At 36.8% G+C, this 22,267-nt stretch overlaps 1 protein-coding gene across 1 annotated transcript in view; it reads right to left on the bottom strand.

Annotated features, from left to right (window-relative positions):
• Positions 1–4,522: 4,522 nt before the first annotated feature.
• The window catches only part of LOC125663050 (zinc metalloproteinase nas-17-like), a 30,601-nt gene continuing 12,856 nt past the window's right edge, over positions 4,523–22,267 (bottom strand). The window contains exons 6-16 of the mRNA XM_048895368.2: positions 20,017–20,208; positions 19,487–19,613; positions 18,974–19,093; positions 15,582–15,676; positions 14,750–14,871; positions 13,416–13,561; positions 11,859–11,956; positions 10,871–10,994; positions 8,874–9,070; positions 6,370–6,442; positions 4,523–4,625 (exon numbers count right to left, since the gene is read on the bottom strand). Coding sequence (XP_048751325.1) covers positions 4,621–4,625; positions 6,370–6,442; positions 8,874–9,070; positions 10,871–10,994; positions 11,859–11,956; positions 13,416–13,561; positions 14,750–14,871; positions 15,582–15,676; positions 18,974–19,093; positions 19,487–19,613; positions 20,017–20,208 — 1,299 coding nt within the window. The 3' untranslated portion in view covers positions 4,523–4,620. The remainder of the gene's footprint in view (positions 4,626–6,369; positions 6,443–8,873; positions 9,071–10,870; positions 10,995–11,858; positions 11,957–13,415; positions 13,562–14,749; positions 14,872–15,581; positions 15,677–18,973; positions 19,094–19,486; positions 19,614–20,016; positions 20,209–22,267) is intronic.

Here is a 22,267-nt window from a genome sequence, read left to right as displayed (position 1 = left end):
TTTGGGGTCAAAAGGTCAAAGGTCAAGCGCACTGGACATTGAAGTAGCAATATGGTTTCCGGGCTCTAAAGCGTTATCCTTTCAACCTACAGTCACCATATCATATATATGGACTACCCATGGGATGAAGATGATCCCTATCGATTTAAGGGTCAAAGGTCACGCGCACTGGACATTGAAGTAGCAATATGGTTTCCGGGCTCTAAAGCGTTATCCTTTCCACCTACAGTCACCATATCATACATATGGACTACCCATGGGATGAAGATGTTCCCTATCGATTTTGGGGTCAAAAGGTCAAAGGTCATGCGCACTGGACATCGAAGTAGCAACACTCAGAAAAGAGATAGTTTATACCTATTACCAACACCCTTTGGGAGATTGGGGTAAGCGGGGGGTATTCTTAGTGAGCATTGCTCACAGTACCTCTTGTTAAAAATTGTGAAATTCATGGCCCCTGGATCAGGGGTTCTGGTGCTAGGGTGGGGCTCTATAAGTCATATAGTGAAAATGCATTATTTCTTTGAAAATCGTCTTCTCTGTCCTTGGGTATTAAGTAGACAAACCAATAGCATGGTTATGATGAGCAAGGATGCCTCTTTCAAAATTGTGAAATTCATGGCCCCTGGGTCAGGGGTTCTGGTATTAGGGTGGGGCCCTATTGATCATATAGTGAAAATGCATTTTATTTCTTTGAAAATCTTCTCCTCTGCTGCTGGGTATTAAGTAGACAAACTAATAGTATGATAATGATGATCAAGGATGCTTTTTTCAAAACTGAAATTTATGGCCCCTGGGTCAGGGGTTCTGGTGCAAAGGCGGGTCTGACCACATAGCTATTCAATGTTTCTTCCATCCAAAAGTAAAATTCTTATATTTAAACACAAACCTAATTCAAACATTGGAAGGTTGTTACATGATACTCAGGTGACCTATAAGGCCCCTGGGCCTCTTGTTTCCCTATATATTCGCATGTAAAACTGTGATCCCTATTGTGGCCCCAACCTACTCCCGGGGACCATGATTTTTTTCACAATTGAATCTGGACTATGTCAAGAAGCTTTCATGTGAATGTAAACTTTCCTGGCAAAGTGATTTTTCAGAAGAAGATTTTTGATGATTTTCCCTTTATATTTGTATGTAAAAATTGATACCCTATTGTCGCCTCATCGTACCCCCGGGGTCCATGATTTTAACAAACTTGAATCTGCACTATGTCAGGAAGCATTCATGTAAATTTCAACTTTCCTGGCCCAGTAGTATTTGAGAAGAATTTTTAAAGATTTTCCCTATATATTTGTATGGAAAACTTTGATCCCCTCGTGGCCCCATCCTACCACCGGGGGCCATGATTTTAACTGAAAAATCTGCAATGTCAGAAAGCTTTCATGTAAATCTAAGGTTTTCTGGCTCAGTGGTTCTTGAAAAGATTTTTAAAGAATTTCCCTTTATATTTGTATGTAAAACTTTGATCCCCTATTGTGGCCCCATCCGACCCCTAGGGGTCATGATTTTATCAAACTTGAATCTGTACTGTCAGGAAGCTTTCATGTAAATCTCAGCTTTTCTGGCCCAGTAGTTCTTGAGAAGAAATTTTTTTAATGACCCCACCCTATTTTGGCGACTATCTCCTCTTTGAAAGAGACATGGCCCTTCATTTGCACAAACTTGAAAGCCCTTCACCCAAGGATGCTGTTGGCCAAGTTTAGTTGCAATTGGCCCAGTGGTTCTGGAGAAGAAGTCCAAAATGTAAAAATTATACAGACGGACAACAGGCGATCAGAAAAGCTCACTTGAGCTTTCAGCTCAGATGAGCTAAAAACTCAATAACAGTACTTGATCATCAGATAATGCATAAAGTATAGGTCACATAGTCAGACTTACAAATGAAAAAATCGGACCCTGCACCATAAGTGTAGTATCCTTGCAGTAGTAGATAGTTTGAGTCGTAACTATGAGGTCATGAGTTTTAACCCTGCTCGTGTTATATATTTTACCCAACACATGTTGATTAATTACTATCACCAAACTGCATTTTCAGACCAGCAACTACAGCCTGCATTTACAGACCAGCAACTACAGCCTGCCTTGGAGATAATTCCATCCCCAGATGATGATTGTATTCAGATGCCAGAGAATGTGTCCATAGCTACTTTGAATGGTAAACTGTGTCTCTATTCCCTTAAAGAAATTTAACATGTGTGTGTTTATATATATGATTCGGACTGATTTGGAAGAGTTCAGTAATGCATAACATTGAATTGAATATTTGAATGTTAACTTCACTTGATTGTGTTTTTCTTTTCCAAGATATTTTTAACTTGGAGACAAATAAATTATAGACATATATGGTCGTTATAACGATCTAGTTCGTCAATACAACCTATCATTGGGTCATATGCTGTCTGACGGGTTTCATACCGATTGTTAGGCCGTTCTTGGTACACTGATTTTGACTACGGACAACTCCGTTTACCTGATCAGGATATAGGGCTTACGGCGGGTGACCGGTCGACAGGGGATGCTTACTCCTCCTAGGCACTTGATTCCACCTCTGGTGTGTCTAGGGATCCGTGTTTGTCCAACTATCTATTTTATATTGCTTATAGTTGTGAGATTGATCACACTATTCGTTATCTTCACCTTTCATACTTAATTTTTTTTTTTAGAAACAACCCAGAATGAGGTCACTACAGTGTTCTATGATCTGGATACCACAGAATTTGGTAATTAAGTAATATAATTTTGATATACATATAGCTGTAGATGTTAACAAAGTATTATAAGCATATATAAATTATATCATACCTCTGGCATTTACACAAATACGAAGCAAGAATATGAAAATAGAAGAAATTTCAACAAGTTTATGAACTATATCTAATGTTAAAATGTGATTTCTTTTTTCATAGACAATTTATATTATTATTTTGACCTACATTGTAAAAATATGTGCCTTGGGGACATATTGTTTGACAAAGAATATAGTACTGAATCAGATTTTGATGTTTTTGTTTATTTTGATTAGGGAGAGATAGTTCCATTACCCATCTATCTGCAAAATGTATGGATCAAACGTTTGTATCATTCATTACACCTGCGACCCCAATATCACCAGAAGTTTCGAGAGTGACAGGAATTTGTTATGATGAAATGCAGAATGTTATGACACATAATGATTTATCAGTTATCCATGTGCATCCAATTAATGTCTTCGATTTATTCCGTTTTTGATGACATGTGGCAAAAATATTCTTTTGATTGCTCACAACAACCATAAATTTGATTCAATCATTCTTCACTATTATCTAAAATTTTACAATCTTTGGATCTATTTTTGTACATATATTGTATGATTTGCTGATACATCGCCAATTTTTTTTTTTTTAAAGAAAGCGTTACCTTGAATTACCAAATCATAAAGAGGAAAGCCTAGTTTCAAATTTCCTTTACAAATCCTACTCGGGTCATGATGCTTCGGAAGATTGCTTATATTTACAAATGCTTGTTTTACATGCTGGAAATATGGCTATCCTGTTGACAGAATTTTCTCCTGCACAAATTACTTCAACTGGAGTACAACCTAAAAAAAATTAGCCTTGATTTCTTGTGTCAGAGCAATGTTTTGACAAGACATATTACTGCAAAACTCAGGATTGTATGTTTGTTGTTTTCCGCCACATTCAACAATTTCTCAGTTATCTGGTGGCGCCCAGTTTTTATTGGTGGAAGAAAACCACCCAGATACAATGTACCTGGGAAGAGACCACAGACCTTCCTAAAGATGTCATGAATGTACATGACACCTAGTCTCATGGTGATACAACCATGTCTTATGGTATGTCCCGCGGGGATCCGGGTTAGAATAGGTGCTCAGTACCCCTTGCTTGCCGTAGAAGGCGACTAAATGGGGGCGGTCCTTCGGATGAGACCGCAAAAACCGAGGTCCCGTGTCACAGTAGGTGTGGCACGATAAAGATCCCTCCCTGCTCAATGGCCATAAGCGCCGAGCATAGGCCGAAATTTTGCAGCCCTTTACCGGCAGTGGTGACGTCTCCATATGAGTGAAATATTCTCGAGAGGGACGAAAAACAATATTCAATCAATCATTATATTATATGATAAAGACTTTCTCATATATTAAAATGGTTGAAAATGCTAGGGCAGAAATATGAATAGTTCTATATTGTCGGAGAAAATCTCATAAGATCCCCCAGTAAAGGTTCTGATACTTTGAGACGACCCCAACATAATACTGTACGGGCAAAAGCATGTTTTATTTTCTTGCTAAATTGTCCAAAGTACAATTCATTATTGATACAAATTTTAAAGAAATCGCGAGGACAGAAATAATTGTACTCGGCCCCCTTAATATTGAAACGGCCCTTTACCTTAATGTCGAATTTCCGTCGCGGGAGATTGTGTACGTATTAAACAAACGAAAACATGACATGCGTAGTGAAAGAAACTTTATTGCATAGGAAATATTATATTTCATTCTATCTAACATTGATAATGATGATCTACTGCAATAATACAAACTACAGAGGCGAATTGTGAGATTGACGGACTTTGAGGGTTCCTCGTGCTGTCATTGTGTGTGGTTTACCGTCTTGCTTTTCACGCTATGAAAGGAAAGAAATTTAAAATTTGTTAAAAAAAACTATGGCTTTAACATCACGGAATAGATCATACGAGATTCTTTAAAATTGTTCGGATAAAGAATCAGGGATGTGACTGAATTCCTTATAGAAATCAGAGGAAATTTGGTCAAAAAAGGGGGAAATCACATCACCCTACCCGGAAAAAATATAATTTTCTGTTATTTTAGATCAAACCTCAGAATGTTTCATATTTTTTTTCGATAATTGAGCCACCGAGAGAATTTCCTCTGAAAAGAGGAAAAATAACACCTCTGAGATTACCAGTTCACTTGAAAACACGCATGAATACAGATATATCCGAAGTACCCATTATGTACAACCCCGGGCGCTTTGAGTAGTACGGTACAGTCACTACCTATGATTTAGGACTGAATTTCACTCGGCGCCGGGGTTAAGCATCGATCCTGGAACTTCCGGTTTGCTAAAGCAGCGACCCACCGCGACCGGTCATGTAATAATGTCGAAAATTTCTTTCAAACCCAAGGATAGTAAATATTTAGGTTAATTTTCATTTACATATTATGAACATGACCAATCTACCGGGACGTTATAGTGCGGCAATTAAAATCTCCACACAGCTGTCGTGGTAGCTCAGGAATACATGTGTATGACCGGTCGTGGTAGCTCAGTGGTAGAGCATTCGCTTTGTAACCAGGATGTCGTGAGTTCGAGCCCCATTCGTGCCATGACCGCTTCATACCTAAATTTTTTTAACAAGACTGCTACGCGTAGCCACGTCCCTTACCGCCGCAAAAAGGTTTAAACACTTGTTCCTTAACTCCTCTCCCAACTTTTCGAATCAAACTGACGGCGCATTATGATGAACTACATATGCTGACTAACGATCCTACAAAATTTGATCAAAATCCATTAACCGGAATCGGAGGAAATGCGTCCACAAATTATTCCTGTAGTTTAACATGTACAAATTTAACAAAGTCCCATAACTCCTGTAAAATTTCTCGATTCAAAATGGTGACCAGTGCAATTTGATCAACTACATATGGTACTTTTCTAGCTGACGTATGCCTCACAAATAGTAACTGAGCATATTTATAGGCAACAAAAGTAAGACTCCTGATTTTTTTTCAATAATTCGCAAGTTTCAATTGGGCAGTTTTTTTTAATCTCACAAGTCTTAGATTTTAGCACGATAAAGAACCCTTACTGCTACGTCCTGAGCACTAAGCATGAGTCAAAAGGTGTGGTACGTCATCCACAGCTGGTGTCGTTTCAATTTAGGCGAAAACAAATTCTTGACGGGACGTAAAAACCCACCAATCAACCAGAAATATATGCTTTCGCTTCGTAACATTGAGGTCACGAGTTCAATTCCTAGGTCACGTCGAGCCCAAGACTATATGATTGCTCCAATCGTTCTGTCTAGAAGCAAGTTGCGTGTCTTTATGGATGTAACCTAAGAAAATTAGATTTCTTCTCGCGGCGGGCGTTACAGGATCCTCGTCATGCATAGAGTAAGATTTGTGTTACCTATCCTACAATTAGTGACCTCTCAGTGTAAATGGGGAAAACAGGAAGGAACATTAATAAACAATTTAAATACAGTTCTTACAGGCAGATCTGCCCCCATATTATTTTTGCGCGACTTTGGTGGCTCACAATGAGTCGATCACGTTTTCGAACACCACATAACCTTTCATCATTTCATGGTATAATATTGTAAAATCGTAAAGTTTTTCCTCACCACATGCGCCTGGCTTTAATGCAATGTCGTCCAGTGCTAAGTCTTGGTATCCCTCTACCGCTTCAATCGTTATCTGCGAAATATATAATTGATCTGCTTTTCAGAAATGTGTTTTAATGATTCACTTAAACTTTATATATCTGGAAGTTTCATTTAAAACATCGAGGTCCATAGACCATAAAACTCAATCTAATCACATGAATATGCTGTCTGCCATTTTTCATACTACATGTAATTGTTCGGCAGTTCTGCACATCCTGATTTAAACTATTCTTATTCCATTTACCGGATCAAGACACAGGACTCACGGCAGGATGTCCGGTCAACAAGGGCTGTTAACTCATCCTACGCACTTGGTTCTACCTACGATATGTCTAGGGGCCCATACATGTATTTGCCCCTCTCTTAAATTTGTATTATTTATAGAAATTATGATATCTCCTTATCTTCACGTGTTCATATACATTCTTTGGCCCCGACTCAAGAAATAAGGACTTGTAACATGGTGACTTTACAAACTGCAGTCGAGTGTTTCGTGAGATATTATGATTGATTGTTTGCTGTTTTCCGCAACACTCAACAATTTTCTAGTTATCTGGTGGCGCCCAGTTTCTTATTGGTGGAAGAGATAACCCAGACAATGTACCTGGGAAGAGACCACCGACCTTCCGCAAGTAAACTCGGAAACTTTCTCATTTACCGGCGCGAGCGGGATTCGAACCCGTGCCGACCAGAGGGGAGAGACCGTGTGAATTTGACTGCGATGCCCTAACCACTCGGTCACGGTCTTGAGAAAATGTGCAATGAAAACCAGTTACATTCATCTGTTAAACTTGCAGTCTACAATACAAGAGAATAATAAGTAGATACCAATTTTACAAATTAAAAGCTGGTGGTTTTTGAGAAAGGAAATTTGCCTATATCCCCCTAAAATAATCAAAGCATAATATTCATGGGTTCTTGGTTTTGAAAAATTACATGTTCACTGTCTCGTAATACTTGATACATTAAGATTCAAAATATGTCTTTATGTTAATATGTCTATATAAACAATGGCTGCAATTTTTTTAATGGCTGCAATTGTGGCCTTGTCCATCCAAGGAGATTGTTTAAACTCTAATATCCATATACGAGTAAGTATACCCTATGATGTTCGCCCAAATCAATTGGTTGTAGTTTAACGTATCTCTCTCTCGCCCTACATGTTTTTACTCTCATGGAGACGTCATTATTGCCGGTAAAGAATTGCAAAATTTAGGTCAATGCTCGGCGCTTACGGTCTTTAAGCAGGGAAGACACAGGACTTCGGTTTTCGTGGTTTCATCCGAAGGACTGTCCCCTTTAATCGCCTATTACGGCATGCAAGGTGTACTAAGGACCCAAGGCATTTTATCATTTAATTCTAGGATAAATAAGACGATATATATTTACAATCTTTTCATCAGATACACGTGACACTTGAGAATTCTTAAATAGTATGAGTAACATAACAGTTTTGCTTTAGAAGTAGACAATTTGAAAGTAAAAAAAGAACTGCTTAGAATGCAGGATTTTGCACCATATACCCCAGAGCCTCTGGGATCCTAGGTGCCCCCCCCCCCCCCCCCCCCGACCTATTGGGGGTAACTTTTAAATCGGCTATTTTCATTGCGAAATTAGGTCTGAGTATTGCGATTAGATCGACTTCAATTTTGGAAACAAGTAGTACATATTAAGCACTTTCATGTATTATTTTATCTCCAGATCTCGCTTAAGAGGTTACGTACATTAGTATATAAAAGATTAAGTGCTGGATCCCACTCCCCCTTTACATTTTCCTGGATTCGCCTATGGGAACTGCTTTAACCCGAATCCCCACAGGACTTCTCAAAGGGGCATAACGCTAACAAAAGAAAAGAAATCACAGGGTGTTTTGAAAGTACGATAAAAAGTGAAGAAATCGAACAATGATCAACCCTATAAAGAATACATAATTACATATAATTGACAAAACCAAGGCCCGCTGTAAACGCCAGAGGTGGGGTCTCGGTTTATCCATCCTTTGTTGACAAATCACATATACATTATTTATTAGATATACGTTCGCGGTCTACAGTAAAGTATGAAGTGTTGTTTTAATCCCAAATCGTATATTTATAGGAAACGAGGTTTAAGTTCAGAGTTCACTGTGTAAACTGTCCAAATTAAACGTACTATATTTTTTATACATCTGAATGTTATTTTATACAAGTTACACAGGTCCAATCAAATATGCACAAAATTATCCAGGTTGTATTCCATACCAACATTCAGCTGAGAAACGTATGAATTAAAATCGATCTTTCATTCTTTGGTTAAGAATTATGAACACTGAGAAAGTTAAGGAGTTTTTTGTTGTTGTTGCTTTTATGGAGGTCATGCATTGTGACGTCCGACTGTCTATACCTACCTTGTCATGACAACCAATCAAATCTCATTTTTACAGGTTACATAGAAACCATTTGACTATATTTCAAAGTCCTTACTTTTAATCCGTTTGTGGCTGGTATTGTGCTCGACACTGTTTGCCAAGAACCGATTTTGACGTCAGTGGTACCCACGGTGTATAGAGTTTTCTTCTCTCCATCAGAACCCTCGTATTGAAAAATGAACTTAGCGTCCTCGTAGTCGTTATAAAATTGATTTGTGTACAGATACTTGAAGCTCAAACAACGCTCCGATTCTGAAAAATAAGAAAGCAAACATGTTGTTTGGTTTAGGCTTTATTGTTAGCCGTTTTCGGCAATGTGTCAGCCATTTTATAGCCGTTTACTAACTGAAATATATTCGGTAGAATTAAACATCACGAATTTACCAATACATTGTAGTCGAGTGTGAAATGTGCACGGTTGTTTGTACTTCTAGATATTAGATACCCATTCCCTTGATTAAGACAATGAAATACACGAGTTGACAGAAAGAAAGGCATTGGAATTTCAACAACAACAAAAAACCCGCTAAGACATGGTATGAAGCGTTAAATGTTGATACGGACAGCGACATTGGAATCTCCAGGTCTGTCATGGAAAACTGGAATGCATGTAGCTGAAGAAAAAGGTCTACAGGCTTTCCACGTTAAAGGTCGTTGGTTGTGAAAAATGTGTCCAATGTTGTTGTTTTAATATATACTCCACGATATTCTTTAAAGACATCGTTGGAACCTGACAATTATGAACGTTCTTCCATTTGTTCAAAGAAATGTGTAATGTGTGGACTTTTCATGAATTTAAGTTTCATATCGTCAACCGGAATGAATCCTCGCTTTCAGATCCTTCCTAGGTGTGATCAGTATGTGGTTTTTCTATAATGAAAGGTGAAGATAACCAACAGTGATCAATATCATAACTCCTATAAGCAATACTTAATAGAGTGTTGGGCAAACACGGACCCCTGGACATACCAGAGGTGGGATCAAGTGCCTAGGAGGAGTAAGCGTCCCCTGTCGACCGGTCACACCCGCCTAAGTCCTACATCTTGATTAGGTAAACGGAGTTATTTGCAGTTAAAATCAGTGTGCCTCGGACGACCTTATAATCGATATGAAAAAGTCGGGACAATATCGTGCATTATGTTCAGGTATATGCTTGTTGAAGCACAGATGACCTGTTCGTTGTGTGTGGTGTTTTAAGCTTTAACCCTCAGATGAAAATATAATCCTTTCCGTTCGTAAATTTCATTTTGCCTGAGACAAGTGTTCTCTATTCATGTGGACCTCGAGGTCAATGGAGATAATATATAAGAAGATACTCTAAATCGTCATAATGGCTGACTTCCTTTTCAAACATGGATGAAGATATAGATATTTCGTATACAGCTTTCGTATGCACAAGTGCGTGTTTGTCAGAATCAGCAGTTCTAAACAATCGTAACGGGAATGAAAAATATATTTTGTATGGTTTGGGGAAAAGCAGATTTTATGTTTCTTAATAAAACACTTCCTGTCGAGGAGTTTCATTTATTCGTTCATTCTTGGTAACCTGACAACATTTTCACCCAAGCGACTTTAAACAAAAGGTGTAATATCAGGTATGTTGTTATCTGAAAATGTGCATCATTTGGGAAGTTGCACGGAGTGTTGGATATAAAAAAAAAACAGCATGCAAGTTTGTGACCATGAAAATTTTGTTACCACATTATATTTACATCTTTAAGCATATATGTCACATCAGATCTAGCAGTCAGACTTGTAACGAAATATTTGCAAAAGTGTATTTCAAAATTTAAAAATCTGTTATAAAATACATTTTTATATCCACCTGAAATATATAATTTCTGTTAGAAACTGGTGCCCAAGGTCCATGCCTTATTAAAGGACAGCAACTTTTTTAAATAGCTGTTCTAGAGTTTTTATTATTAATATAAAGAACGTTACCGATAAAGTGCTTTGTATTTAATTTTTTTTTGGGGGGGGGGGGGACCAAAAAGAAAAAAAAAGCACTGCTGGTCATGCCAGAAGAGAGTGTGTGTAATAAATAAGGGGTACCTTCAAAGCTGGCAGATGTCACTAAGTACGCTTTTCTGTATTGCATGGAAGATTTATAATTCGCCATGGTCAGGAACTGGTAGCCGTTCTCATTCCCAGCCCCAGGGTAATTCTGATTGCCAGTCTAGAAAACAAAGAGTATTGATTGATTATGTTGTTTAGCCGTTTTGTGCATTATTTCAGCCATTTTATGATGGTTAATATGAATTATGTTTGGATGTGAGCTCGAGTGTTGGAGTTTCCCTGACAGCCCCCATTGAAGCTAGTCTCTTTCGAAAATTAAAAAATCTGTCTTTTGTGTGCCAAGGAGGTTTTGATCCTTGACACAGGGTTCCCTTTAACGTCACATCCGTCGGGCATAGAACAATCAACTTGATTGATATTGATTGTTATCTTGCTTAATGCCCCTTTCGAAAAAAAAATCACTCATATGGAGACGTCACCAATACCGTGAATGACTTCTATTTTAGACCTATGCTCGGCGTTTATGGCCATTGAGCAGTGTGGGTTCTTTAGCGTGCCACACCTACTGTGACACGGGAAATCAGTTTTCAAGGTCACCCCCGGAGGACCCGTGACATTCACACATGATGTCGCGCGATTGGCAATGGAACTCTCACTACCTGTTTTAAAGACTTAGGTCTCGTGTCCGGATTCGAACCCCGGTCTTCCGCATGCGGGGCGAACGCTCTACCTATAAACCACCGCAGCGGCTCAGTCAACTTGAAATATCGTTCAAGTACGGACTGATTGTAACCTCTACTAAAATAAAGATCACCTCATTTTTATCTTCGGACATGTATTTCGCTGTCAAAGTTCATTTTAAGTTTGAAGTGACAGACATAATTGTTTGAACTGCTTTGTCTTAGTATATGTAGTCGTAACTTACGCTGGCCATGTATTTCGCTGTCAAAGTTCATTTTAAGTTTGAAGTGACAGACATAATTGTTTGAACTGCTTTGTCTTAGTGTATGTAGTCGTAACTTACGCTGGCCAAAGTTAAATCAAATTGAGAATTCTTTTTGTCAAGCTGGAAGACGCAACCCTTGAAGTCCGTTTGGAAATCACAGATAGTTGTGGCACTGGCTGTTTTAAAAATAAAATATACCCGTGAGAGGGGATTGAGAATCATAATTATTTAAATGTACCACTGAATCTAAATTTAGAAGTACCTTTGACAGTGTTGCATTTTTCCCCGGATAATCCGTTAGTACATGTGCACTGGTAGCCGCCGTCAGTTTTATCCGTGCACGCTGTTCCGCTCTGGCACGGTGATTTACTGCAAGCTTTAAGGAAGAAAGTAACAACCACCTTAATTACTACAAACAATATTACTGGGTTATAATTGATTGATTTATTGTATAACGTCCCTCTCGAGAATATTTCACTCATATGGAGACGTCACCACTGCCGGTGAAGGGCTGCAAAATTTCGGCCTATGCTCGGCGCTTATGACCATTGAGCAGGGAGGGATCTTAATCGTGCCATACCTGCTGTGACACGGGGCCTCGGTTTTTGCGGTCTCGTCCGAAGGACCGCCCCATTTAGTCCCCTCTTACGACAAGCAAGGAGGTACTGGGGACCTATTCTAACCCGGATCCCCACGTGTATATCATTGAGTTCCAGTCTAAATCGTTTCTTCTCGTGGTTGTTTGATTGAATATTGTTTAAAGTCCCTTTCGTGAATCTTTCACTCATATGGAGACGTCACCACTACCAGTGAAGGGCGGCAAAATTTAGGCCTATGCTCGGTGCTTATGACCATTGAGCAGGAAGGGATCTTAGTCGTGCCATATCTGCTGTGACACGGGGCCTCGGGTTTTGCGGTCTCGTCCGAAGGACCGCCCCATTTAATCGCCTCTTACGACAAGCAAGGAGGTACTTGGGACCTATTCTAATCCGGACCCGCACATGACGTATCTACTTTTGAAAATTAGAGTATGATTCACATGCCCAACTATTTTGGGTAATTTCGGTTGATACGGGTATCTGTAATTCAGTTACTCAATGTTTGATACAAAGGTGACTATTTATTAAATCTCCTGAACGAAGTTTGGAGACTTCTGTTATTGTTCAGTTCTTCTTTTTTTTGTCCCCGAATTCAGAATGTCGGAAACTTATCATTTTGTACCTTTTTTATTCTTATTTTCTTCATTTTGTACCTTTTTTATTCTTATTTTCTTCATATAATCTTAATTAACACAACGGAAAATATTTAGATACAAAGAACATGAGGTGCACATTCTAGAACCCAAATCTCAAACCGCTGAAGCGGTCACAAACACATGAAAATATGAATGTACACACCATATTCTTTTTAAGCAGGATAAAATAAGTTCTCCACAGATTAATAGCATTTTTACAACTTAAAGACGTCAATACTTTGCACAAGTAACTTCCGTTAGCAAACAGAGATCGCGATTAAACTCGCACGTTTAGCGATGTGCCTTGATTTATACATTGAGCAATCAGTATTTGACTTCAGCCTTTACAGTCACGATCAACTCATAGTCCTGAACCGTTACTTCTAACGAGATTACATTACCTGATTCCAGTGATTCCACCTGGACAGAAAAGCCCTTTCCGGGAGTTTCGTCCTTGTATTTAGCGCTATTAAAGCGCACCATCATCCTTGAGGGGTCTCCATTCATCACTTTGGTGAAACTAGACCCTCCTTGTGTACCGCATCTCCTACCATCACAAGAAAGTTCATTAATAGGCTGCTCAGTGGCGGATTTAAGGGGGGTGGCCACGGCAGCTTAAATGTACAATCAGAATTGTATGTACTTAAAATGAAATTTTCCCGCATGGGAGGGATAAAACCCTTACTGAAGCATTCCAAATCGACGTTTGGTTTAGTCCGTAATTCCGACAATACATGTTCATTTTTCATGTATCTATAATATCGTACATGTATGACTAATGTTAATTTCTCCTCACATTCACGCAGCTTGTATATGGTACTTGCAGGCCAAGGAAACTGCATGCATAGGTTGAAATTAGATTACGTAAAACCAATATATACACCGTTATGGAAGATCTTTAATTCATAACTATGTGTATCAAAAATACAACTCTTTGCTAGATTCTGCAATCAAAATACTGAAGAACGCGAGAGCATCGCCCGCTAACTCTATCATGGTTTTGCCCAGGACTCGCTGGAACCTCGTATCTGAGGATTGGTTAACACCCCTTCTCCACCTCTAAAGTGAAATTGCCCATCTGCACCTGTCGCTTATTATATTTTCTCGCGTTTCGTTAGTAATAGCGGGAAAATGTATTGATGGTACAGTATATTGTACAGGTAGAATGGAATGATCCATTTTTAGCCAATAGAATGTGAGTTAGAAAAACAGGCTTTCGAGCTGCAATTCAGGTATTCACTTCTAGCCGCTGCTCGGCACGAGATAGACGAAGCTTAATGTACAGTTAAATGTTATGTTTTCATTCATGCCTTGCAAAGGTTAAAAAATTACAAATAAGTTGTGAGGTTCGTTCACAAACCCCTGTATCCAGCGACACTTGGGAACGGACACAGGTTTTCTGAAGGTTTTTTTTTTTTTTTTTTTTTAGCGATTTTCATCGTTTTATTTCTAGTTTTTTTCCTGGCCTGCCCTGATGCTATATAGGAGGAATTATGAGGTATATTTAAAAGTGATTGTTATTTATGTATTGCTCATATTCTGTATATGGAGTTGGAAGGTTATCTCATTTTTTGTATATGGGGAAAAACGCCTTGTTTTTCTGCGAATTCTGTTATGTGTGTTTAGAATACAATAAATTACGGGCGTCCAGCAATCACGCCTGGCTGTCAGGCAATGTATGTTATGGTTTTTTGTGTTAAAATGAAGTATAGTTAATACTATATTTGTATCTTACTCTTTGCCTCTGTCGCCAATGAGATAATCCCTAAATTCTATCCAATGATAACAGTCGTCTTCTGTGTTGTATGGCAGGTCCATGGATTCAATGGTAGCCTTGATACGAGTGTCGACAGGTCCCTGTGATAAACATTGTGTGTCACATTAACAACGTGGAACCATGGCTAATCATAAAGCTGAAATCATCTAGTTCAACAGTAAATCGTCGTTTTAATTCCTATATAATACAGATGGCTATCCAAACATGCAGTCCCACGGGAATTTGGGTTAGAATAGGTCCTGCGTACCCTTTGCTTGTCGTAAGAGACGACAAAATGAAGGCAGTCCTTCGGACGAGACCGGAAAAATCAAGGTCCCCTGTACATGTATATCTGTATTCAATTTTAATATTTTGAATGATTTACATGAAGTCTGTGTTAATATTTGTAATTACTGATGTTTTGATATTGTGATTATATGATGTTCAAAAAGATACATATATGTATACGGTATTCAATTTGATTACTACTACTAAATGATAATTACTTAACATGTTACTAACATCTGTACAGAAGGTATTCAGGATCAGCGGGGTTACGTCGTTTCACAACGAGTTTTGGACATGATACGGAGTCACCCAGAGTGTGAAATGAAAATCCGTGGTTGAACTCGGCTTCGTCTCGCTCAATGCGGATTTCCATTTCAGACTCTGGATGACTCCATATCATGTCCAAACTGATTGGATCTAATAGTATGCATTTCCCATGAGTAGTGGTGTCATTGGCATTTCCATTCACCACCCACGTATATAGGGGTAATACCGGCTCATCTACCAATTTAGTATCAATTACCTTGACCACCCACGTACAGAGGAGACCGCCTTTGTAGGAATCCATACTGATTGTCTTCTGCTCGCCACTGGTAAGTGTTATAAAGCCACCACAGCCTGTAAACCATATCTAATGCTATGATCTCATCTTAAATACAAATTCATTCTAGTCAGAGAGAATGTATCTAAACAGAGTCTTGAAAATCTTCTGTACCGAAATGTCTGATTATGTACACATTGGCCCATGTTTTGTTTTTCTTTAAAGAATATTCAGTGACTGGATGTCTTCATCTATTGTTTGTGAATGAAAGGGACCATTGAAGCCGTAAGAAAAGGGTCAAGGACAAAGACTAAACTTCCGACGAAACAAATACCAGGCAAACTACTGATAACACAAATACCAGACAAACTACTGATAGTACAAATACCAGATAATCTACTGATAATACAAATACCAGACATAGTACTGATAATACAAATACCAGATAAACTACTGATAATACAAATACCAGATAAACTACTGATAATACAAATACCAGACAAACTATTGATAATACAAATACCAGATAATTTACTGATAACACAAATACCAGGTAATCTACTGATAATACAAATACCAGATAATCTACTAATAATACAAATACCAGACAAACTACTGATAATACAAATACCAGATAAACTACTGATAATACAAATACCAGATAATCTACTGATAATACAAATACCAGTTAAACTACTGATAATACAAATACCAGATAATCTACTGATAACACAAATACCAGATAAATTATTGATAATACAAATACCAGATAAACTACTGATAATACAAATACCAAACAAATTACTGATAATACAAATACCAGATAATCTACTGATAATACAAATACCAGATAAACTACTGATAACAGAAATATCAGATAAACTACTGATAACACAAATACCAGATAAACTATTGATAACACAAATACCAGATAATCTGCTGATAATACACATACCAGATAAACTACTGATAACACAAATACCAGATAAACTACTGATAATACAAATACCAGATAATCTACTGATAATAAAAATACCAGACAAACTACTGATAACACAAATACCAGATAAACTACTGATAACACACATACCAGACAAACTATTCATAACACAAATACCAGACAAACTACTGATAATACAAATACCAGACATAGTACTGATAATACAAATACCAGATAAACTACTGATAATACAAATACCAGACAAACTACTGATAACACAAATACCAGATAAACTACTGATAATACAAATACCAGATAAACTACTGATAATACAAATACCAGATAAACTACTGATAACACACATACCAGACAAACTATTGATAATACAAATACCAGACAAACTACTGATAACACAATTACCAGATAAACTACTGATAATACAAATACCAGACAAACTACTGATAACACACATACCAGATAAACTACTGATAATACAAATACCAGATAAACTACTGATAATACAAATACCAGACAAACTACTGATAACACACATACCAGATAAACTACTGATAATACAAATACCAGATAAACTACTGATAATACAAATACCAGACAAACTACTGAGAACACAAATACCACATAAACTACTGATAATACAAATACCACATAAACTACTGATAATACAAATACCAGACAAACTACTGAGAACACAAATACCACATAAACTACTGATAACACAAATACCAGATAAACTACTGATAACATAAATACCAGATAAACTACTGATAATACAAATACCAGACAAACTACTGATAACACAAATACCAGATAAACTACTGATAATACAAATACCAGACAAACTACTGATAACATAAATACCAGATAAACTACTGATAATACAAATACCAGACAAACTACTGATAATACAAATACCAGATAAATTACTGATAATACAAATACCAGACAAACTACTGATAACACAACTACCAGATAAACTACTGATAATACAAATACCAGATAAACTACTGATAATAGAAATACCAGACAAACTACTGATAATACAAATACCAGATAAACTATTGATTATACAAATACCAGACAAACTACTGATAATACAAATACCAGATAAACTACTGATAATACAAATACCAGACAAACTACTGATAATACAAATACCAGATAAACTATTGATTATACAAATACCAGACAAACTACTGATAATACAAATACCAGACAAACTACTGATAATACAAATACCAGACAAACCACTGATAATACAGATACCAGATAAACTACTGATGATACAAATACCAGATAAACTACTGATAATACGAATACCAGACAAACTACTGATAACACAAATACCAGACATAGTACTGATCACACAAATACCAGATAAACTACTGATAATACAAATACAAGATAAACTACTGATAACACAAATTCCAGATAATGTACTGATAACACAAATACCAGACAAACTACTGATAATACAAATACCAGATAAACTACTGATAATACAAATACAAGATAAACTACTGATAACACAAATACCAGATAAACTACTGATAATACAAATACAAGATAAACTACTGATAATACAAATACCAGACAAACTACTGATAATACACATATGAGATAAATTATTGATAATACAAATACCAGACAAACTACTGATAATACAAATACCAGGCAAACTATTGATAATACAAATACCATACAAACTACTGATAATACAAATTCCAGACAAACTACTGATAATACAAATTCCAGATAAACTACTGATAATACAAATTCCAGATAAACTACTGATAATACAAATACCTGACAAACTACTGATAATACAAATACCAGACAAACTACTGATAATACAAATAACAGACAAACTACTGATAACACAAATACCAGATAAACTACTGATAATACAAATTCCAGATAAACTACTGATAATACAAATACCAGACAAACTACTGATAATACAAATACCAGATAAACTACTGATAATACAAATACCAGATAAACTACTGATAATACAAATAAGAGATAAACTACTGATAACACAAATACCAGATAAACCACTGATAATACAAATACCAGATAAACTACTGATAATACAAATACAAGATAAATTACTGATAACACAAATATGAGATAAAACTACTGATAACACAAATAAAAGACATTCAAGCTGAGGAGAGAAATACTATACACGTATTATTATAGAACTGGGGTGCATTTTACAAAAGAACTTGCGCCTTACGACCAACTTTACATATTGGAATTCTCTCACTTATTGTAAGATAATACACTCCAATGTAAAGTAGTGAAGAAATAATATCAAAGTAATAACAGTGTAATACAATTTAAGACTTGCGAATTTGTCGTAAGTTGTTTTGTAAAAAGGGGCCCCCTCGCAATGGATAATTGAACATACCGTCACTGGTATCCAGCTGGGAACAGTCGTCGCCCTTTAACCCTGACGGACATTTACATCCACAGTTTCCATATCCTTTAATGACCACTCCTCCATTTTGACATTTGTTGGTACAATCGGCTGTTATAAAACGAGCACTACATGAGTATTATACCTTCACTCCTTAATTAACAGTTTACTGTATATTGGTTTATTTTCACCCGCATTTGTTTGTTTTTCTCTGGTGCCCTTTTACACTTGTTACACGATTTCTATCTGTTTCAAAATTCGCCTTTGCTCAGGTGTTTTAAAAGGAGAATTCAGAGAGAAGGGTATTTCGCCTAGGCTTAAAATTCGATGGCGAAAATAAAACGGGGGAAGAACATTTCCCAGTATATAATATGTATTTAAAACTTGTACTTCTCCTTTCATACTTATCTCGGATAGAATCAATGAGGCAATGCTATCAGATGAGATTCTAAAACGTGGCAAGGTAGGATTATCTCGTATCACAGTCATAAGAATTTTATTTACCAGTGCACTTGTAGGCGTTGTTGATTTCACCAATGTCGTATAGACTTAGTTTCTTTTTTGTGTTGGTGATGAGATATTCAAAGCTTGAGTCGGGGATGGCCATCGAGTTACCGCTCTTCCCGAATGACTGGAGATTGGATTATGGTACACATTTTATTGATTTATATCACCATTAATAACTTTGTAATTTTTCCCATCGGGTTATTGAATATTAAAAGTGAAATAAAGAGATTTCGTGCTTTAATCCTCGTATCTTGTATCACATGGGAAATTTAAAAATATATACATGTATATACTATATTGACACAGTAGAAACAAATATTGTGTAACGAAGAACATAATGTTAACTTCAGGTTACTTGAATTAATATACTTTAATGAGAATATTCGTATTCAAGAAAAGAGTGATGCATATGAGATTTAATGTACTCAAGTCAAATTCGTACTGCATAAGTGCATTGTAATATATTCAAGCATTTGTTAGATACTCACGCTAAGTTCATACCGCATGAGTGATTTTTAGATACTCACGCTAAGTTCGTACTGCAACAGTGATTTGTAATCGTAAGGCTGCGCATTCATGGTATTTTCAGCTGCAAAATTGTTCAATGCTGAAGAATCAATTTTGTCCCAGTTTATAGATGTCTTCCCGGCCCTATCGCTGCGGGACTGCTCGTGTTGCCCACCCATGGCGTGCAACATCTCGTGTAAAACTGTATGCACCTATATACATAAGGTTAAGGACACTGACTTTAGACAAAAATGAATACATGGGTTGTTATATATTGTTTTGGATTAGTTTGACTGTAATAAGTACAAATATAAAATTCCTTTTTAAAAAGGGACGTCTAAATTTTCTATTAACAAAAGTTTAAATATATTATCCATCTAGCAAATATGCCACTGGTTTGGACTTAATTAATCATTGGAATTTACATTCCAAACGGTAAATTGTACTCATCTTATTCACAAAAAACAACATCGATTTAGTTTTCGTCATATTTGAACAGATTGTAGCAAATGTCTTTAATAGTAACTTTATTGTTCATATCTATGAAGGTATTGGTAATTGATGTATAAAACTTTGCCCACTTCATACATAACTACTATTTTAAAACTGATATTATGACGTCACTGTTCGAATTTTTATGAAATACCTATTAATATTTGAAATGAATATCACTGAATAGACATGTTACTCTGAAAGCCAACTGCCGATACAATTGGAGAAACACATTTCAAATGTTTTAAGGCATTTAATCACCGTGACCATTTTGGCCCCACCCTGGTCCCAAGAAACCTATATTCTTGGGATAATGAAATTTACCTGCCCCTTCTAAATATCCATTTAGTTCAATTCAGTATCAATAGCATTAAAGGTCAAGTGTAATAAAAATAGATTTGAAAATAAAGTTTATAATTCATTAAAACCCATTTTGAAAAGTTTATTGATGTGTTTAATTTTTTTTTAAATCCAGGTAAATGCGTAAAATACCTATTCAAAAATCGTTGTTTATAGAAACGAATGAAGGAATTGTCGCCCTTTCTTATTACGTCATCTGAGACAATTGTAGTTGTTTACGCCTGTATATCATCGTTTTAATTTCTGTGAGAAATTGCCAGTTTTAGCAATACCGTGGATAGTGACGGTGAAATACCGTAGATACACTTGAGTTTAGGGATTCAACCTTTTTAGCTCACCTGAGCTAAAAGCTCAAGTGAGCTTTTCTGATCACCCGTATTCCGGCGTCCGTCCGTCTGTAAGCTTTTAACATTTTTAACTTCTTCTCAAAAACCACTGGGCCAATTTCAACCAAAGTTGGCACAAAGCATCCTTAGGTAAAGGGAATTCTAAATTGTTAAAATAAAGAGCCAGGCCACCTTCCAAGGGGAGATAATTAAGAAAAGGTAAAAATAGGGTAGGGTCATTAAAAAATCTTCTTCTCAAGAACCACTGGTCTAGAAAAGATGAAATTTATAGATAAGCTTTACTAGGTAGTGCAGATTCTAAATTGTTAAAATCATGGCCCCCGGGGGTCGGATGGGGCCACAATAGGGGATCAAAGTTTTGCATACAAATATATAGGAAAAATCTTTAAAAATCTTCCTCTCAAGAACCACTGAGCCAGAAAAGCTGAGATTTATATGAAAGCTTCCTGATATAGTACAGATTCTAAATTGTTAAAATTCTGGCCCCCGGGGATCGGATGGGGCCACAATAGGGGATCAAAGTTTTACATACAAATATATTGGAAAAATCTTTAAAAATCTTCTTCTCAAGAACCACTAAGCCAGAAAAGCTGATATTTACATGAAAGCTTTCTGACATAGTGCAGATTCAAGTTTGTTCAAATCATGGCCCCTGGGGGTTGGATGGGGCTACAAGGGGGATCAAAGTTTTACATACAAATATATAGGGGCATTCTTTAAGAATCTTCTTCTCAAGAACCACTGAGCCAGAAAAGCTGATATTCACATGAAGAGCTTCCTAACATAAAGCAGAGTTAAGTTTGTTCAAATCATGCCCCCCTGTGGTAGGATGAGGCCACAATAGGGGATCAAAGTTTTACATACAAATATATAGGAATTTTTTGTTTAAATCTTCTCAAGAACCACTGAGCCAGAAAAGCTGATATTTACATGAAAGTTTTCTGATATAGTGCAGATTCAAGTTTGTTCAAATCATGGCCCCTGGGGGTAGGATGGGGCCACAAGGGGGGATCAAAGTTTTGCATACAAATATATAGGAAAAATCTTCAAATATCTTCTTCTCGTGAACCAT

Source organism: Ostrea edulis, chromosome 8 (assembly GCF_947568905.1).
Source record: "Ostrea edulis chromosome 8, xbOstEdul1.1, whole genome shotgun sequence".
Lineage (NCBI taxonomy): Eukaryota > Metazoa > Mollusca > Bivalvia > Ostreida > Ostreidae > Ostrea > Ostrea edulis.
Note: the sequence above shows the minus strand (reverse complement) of the source record. Positions and strands in the feature narration are given on the sequence as shown.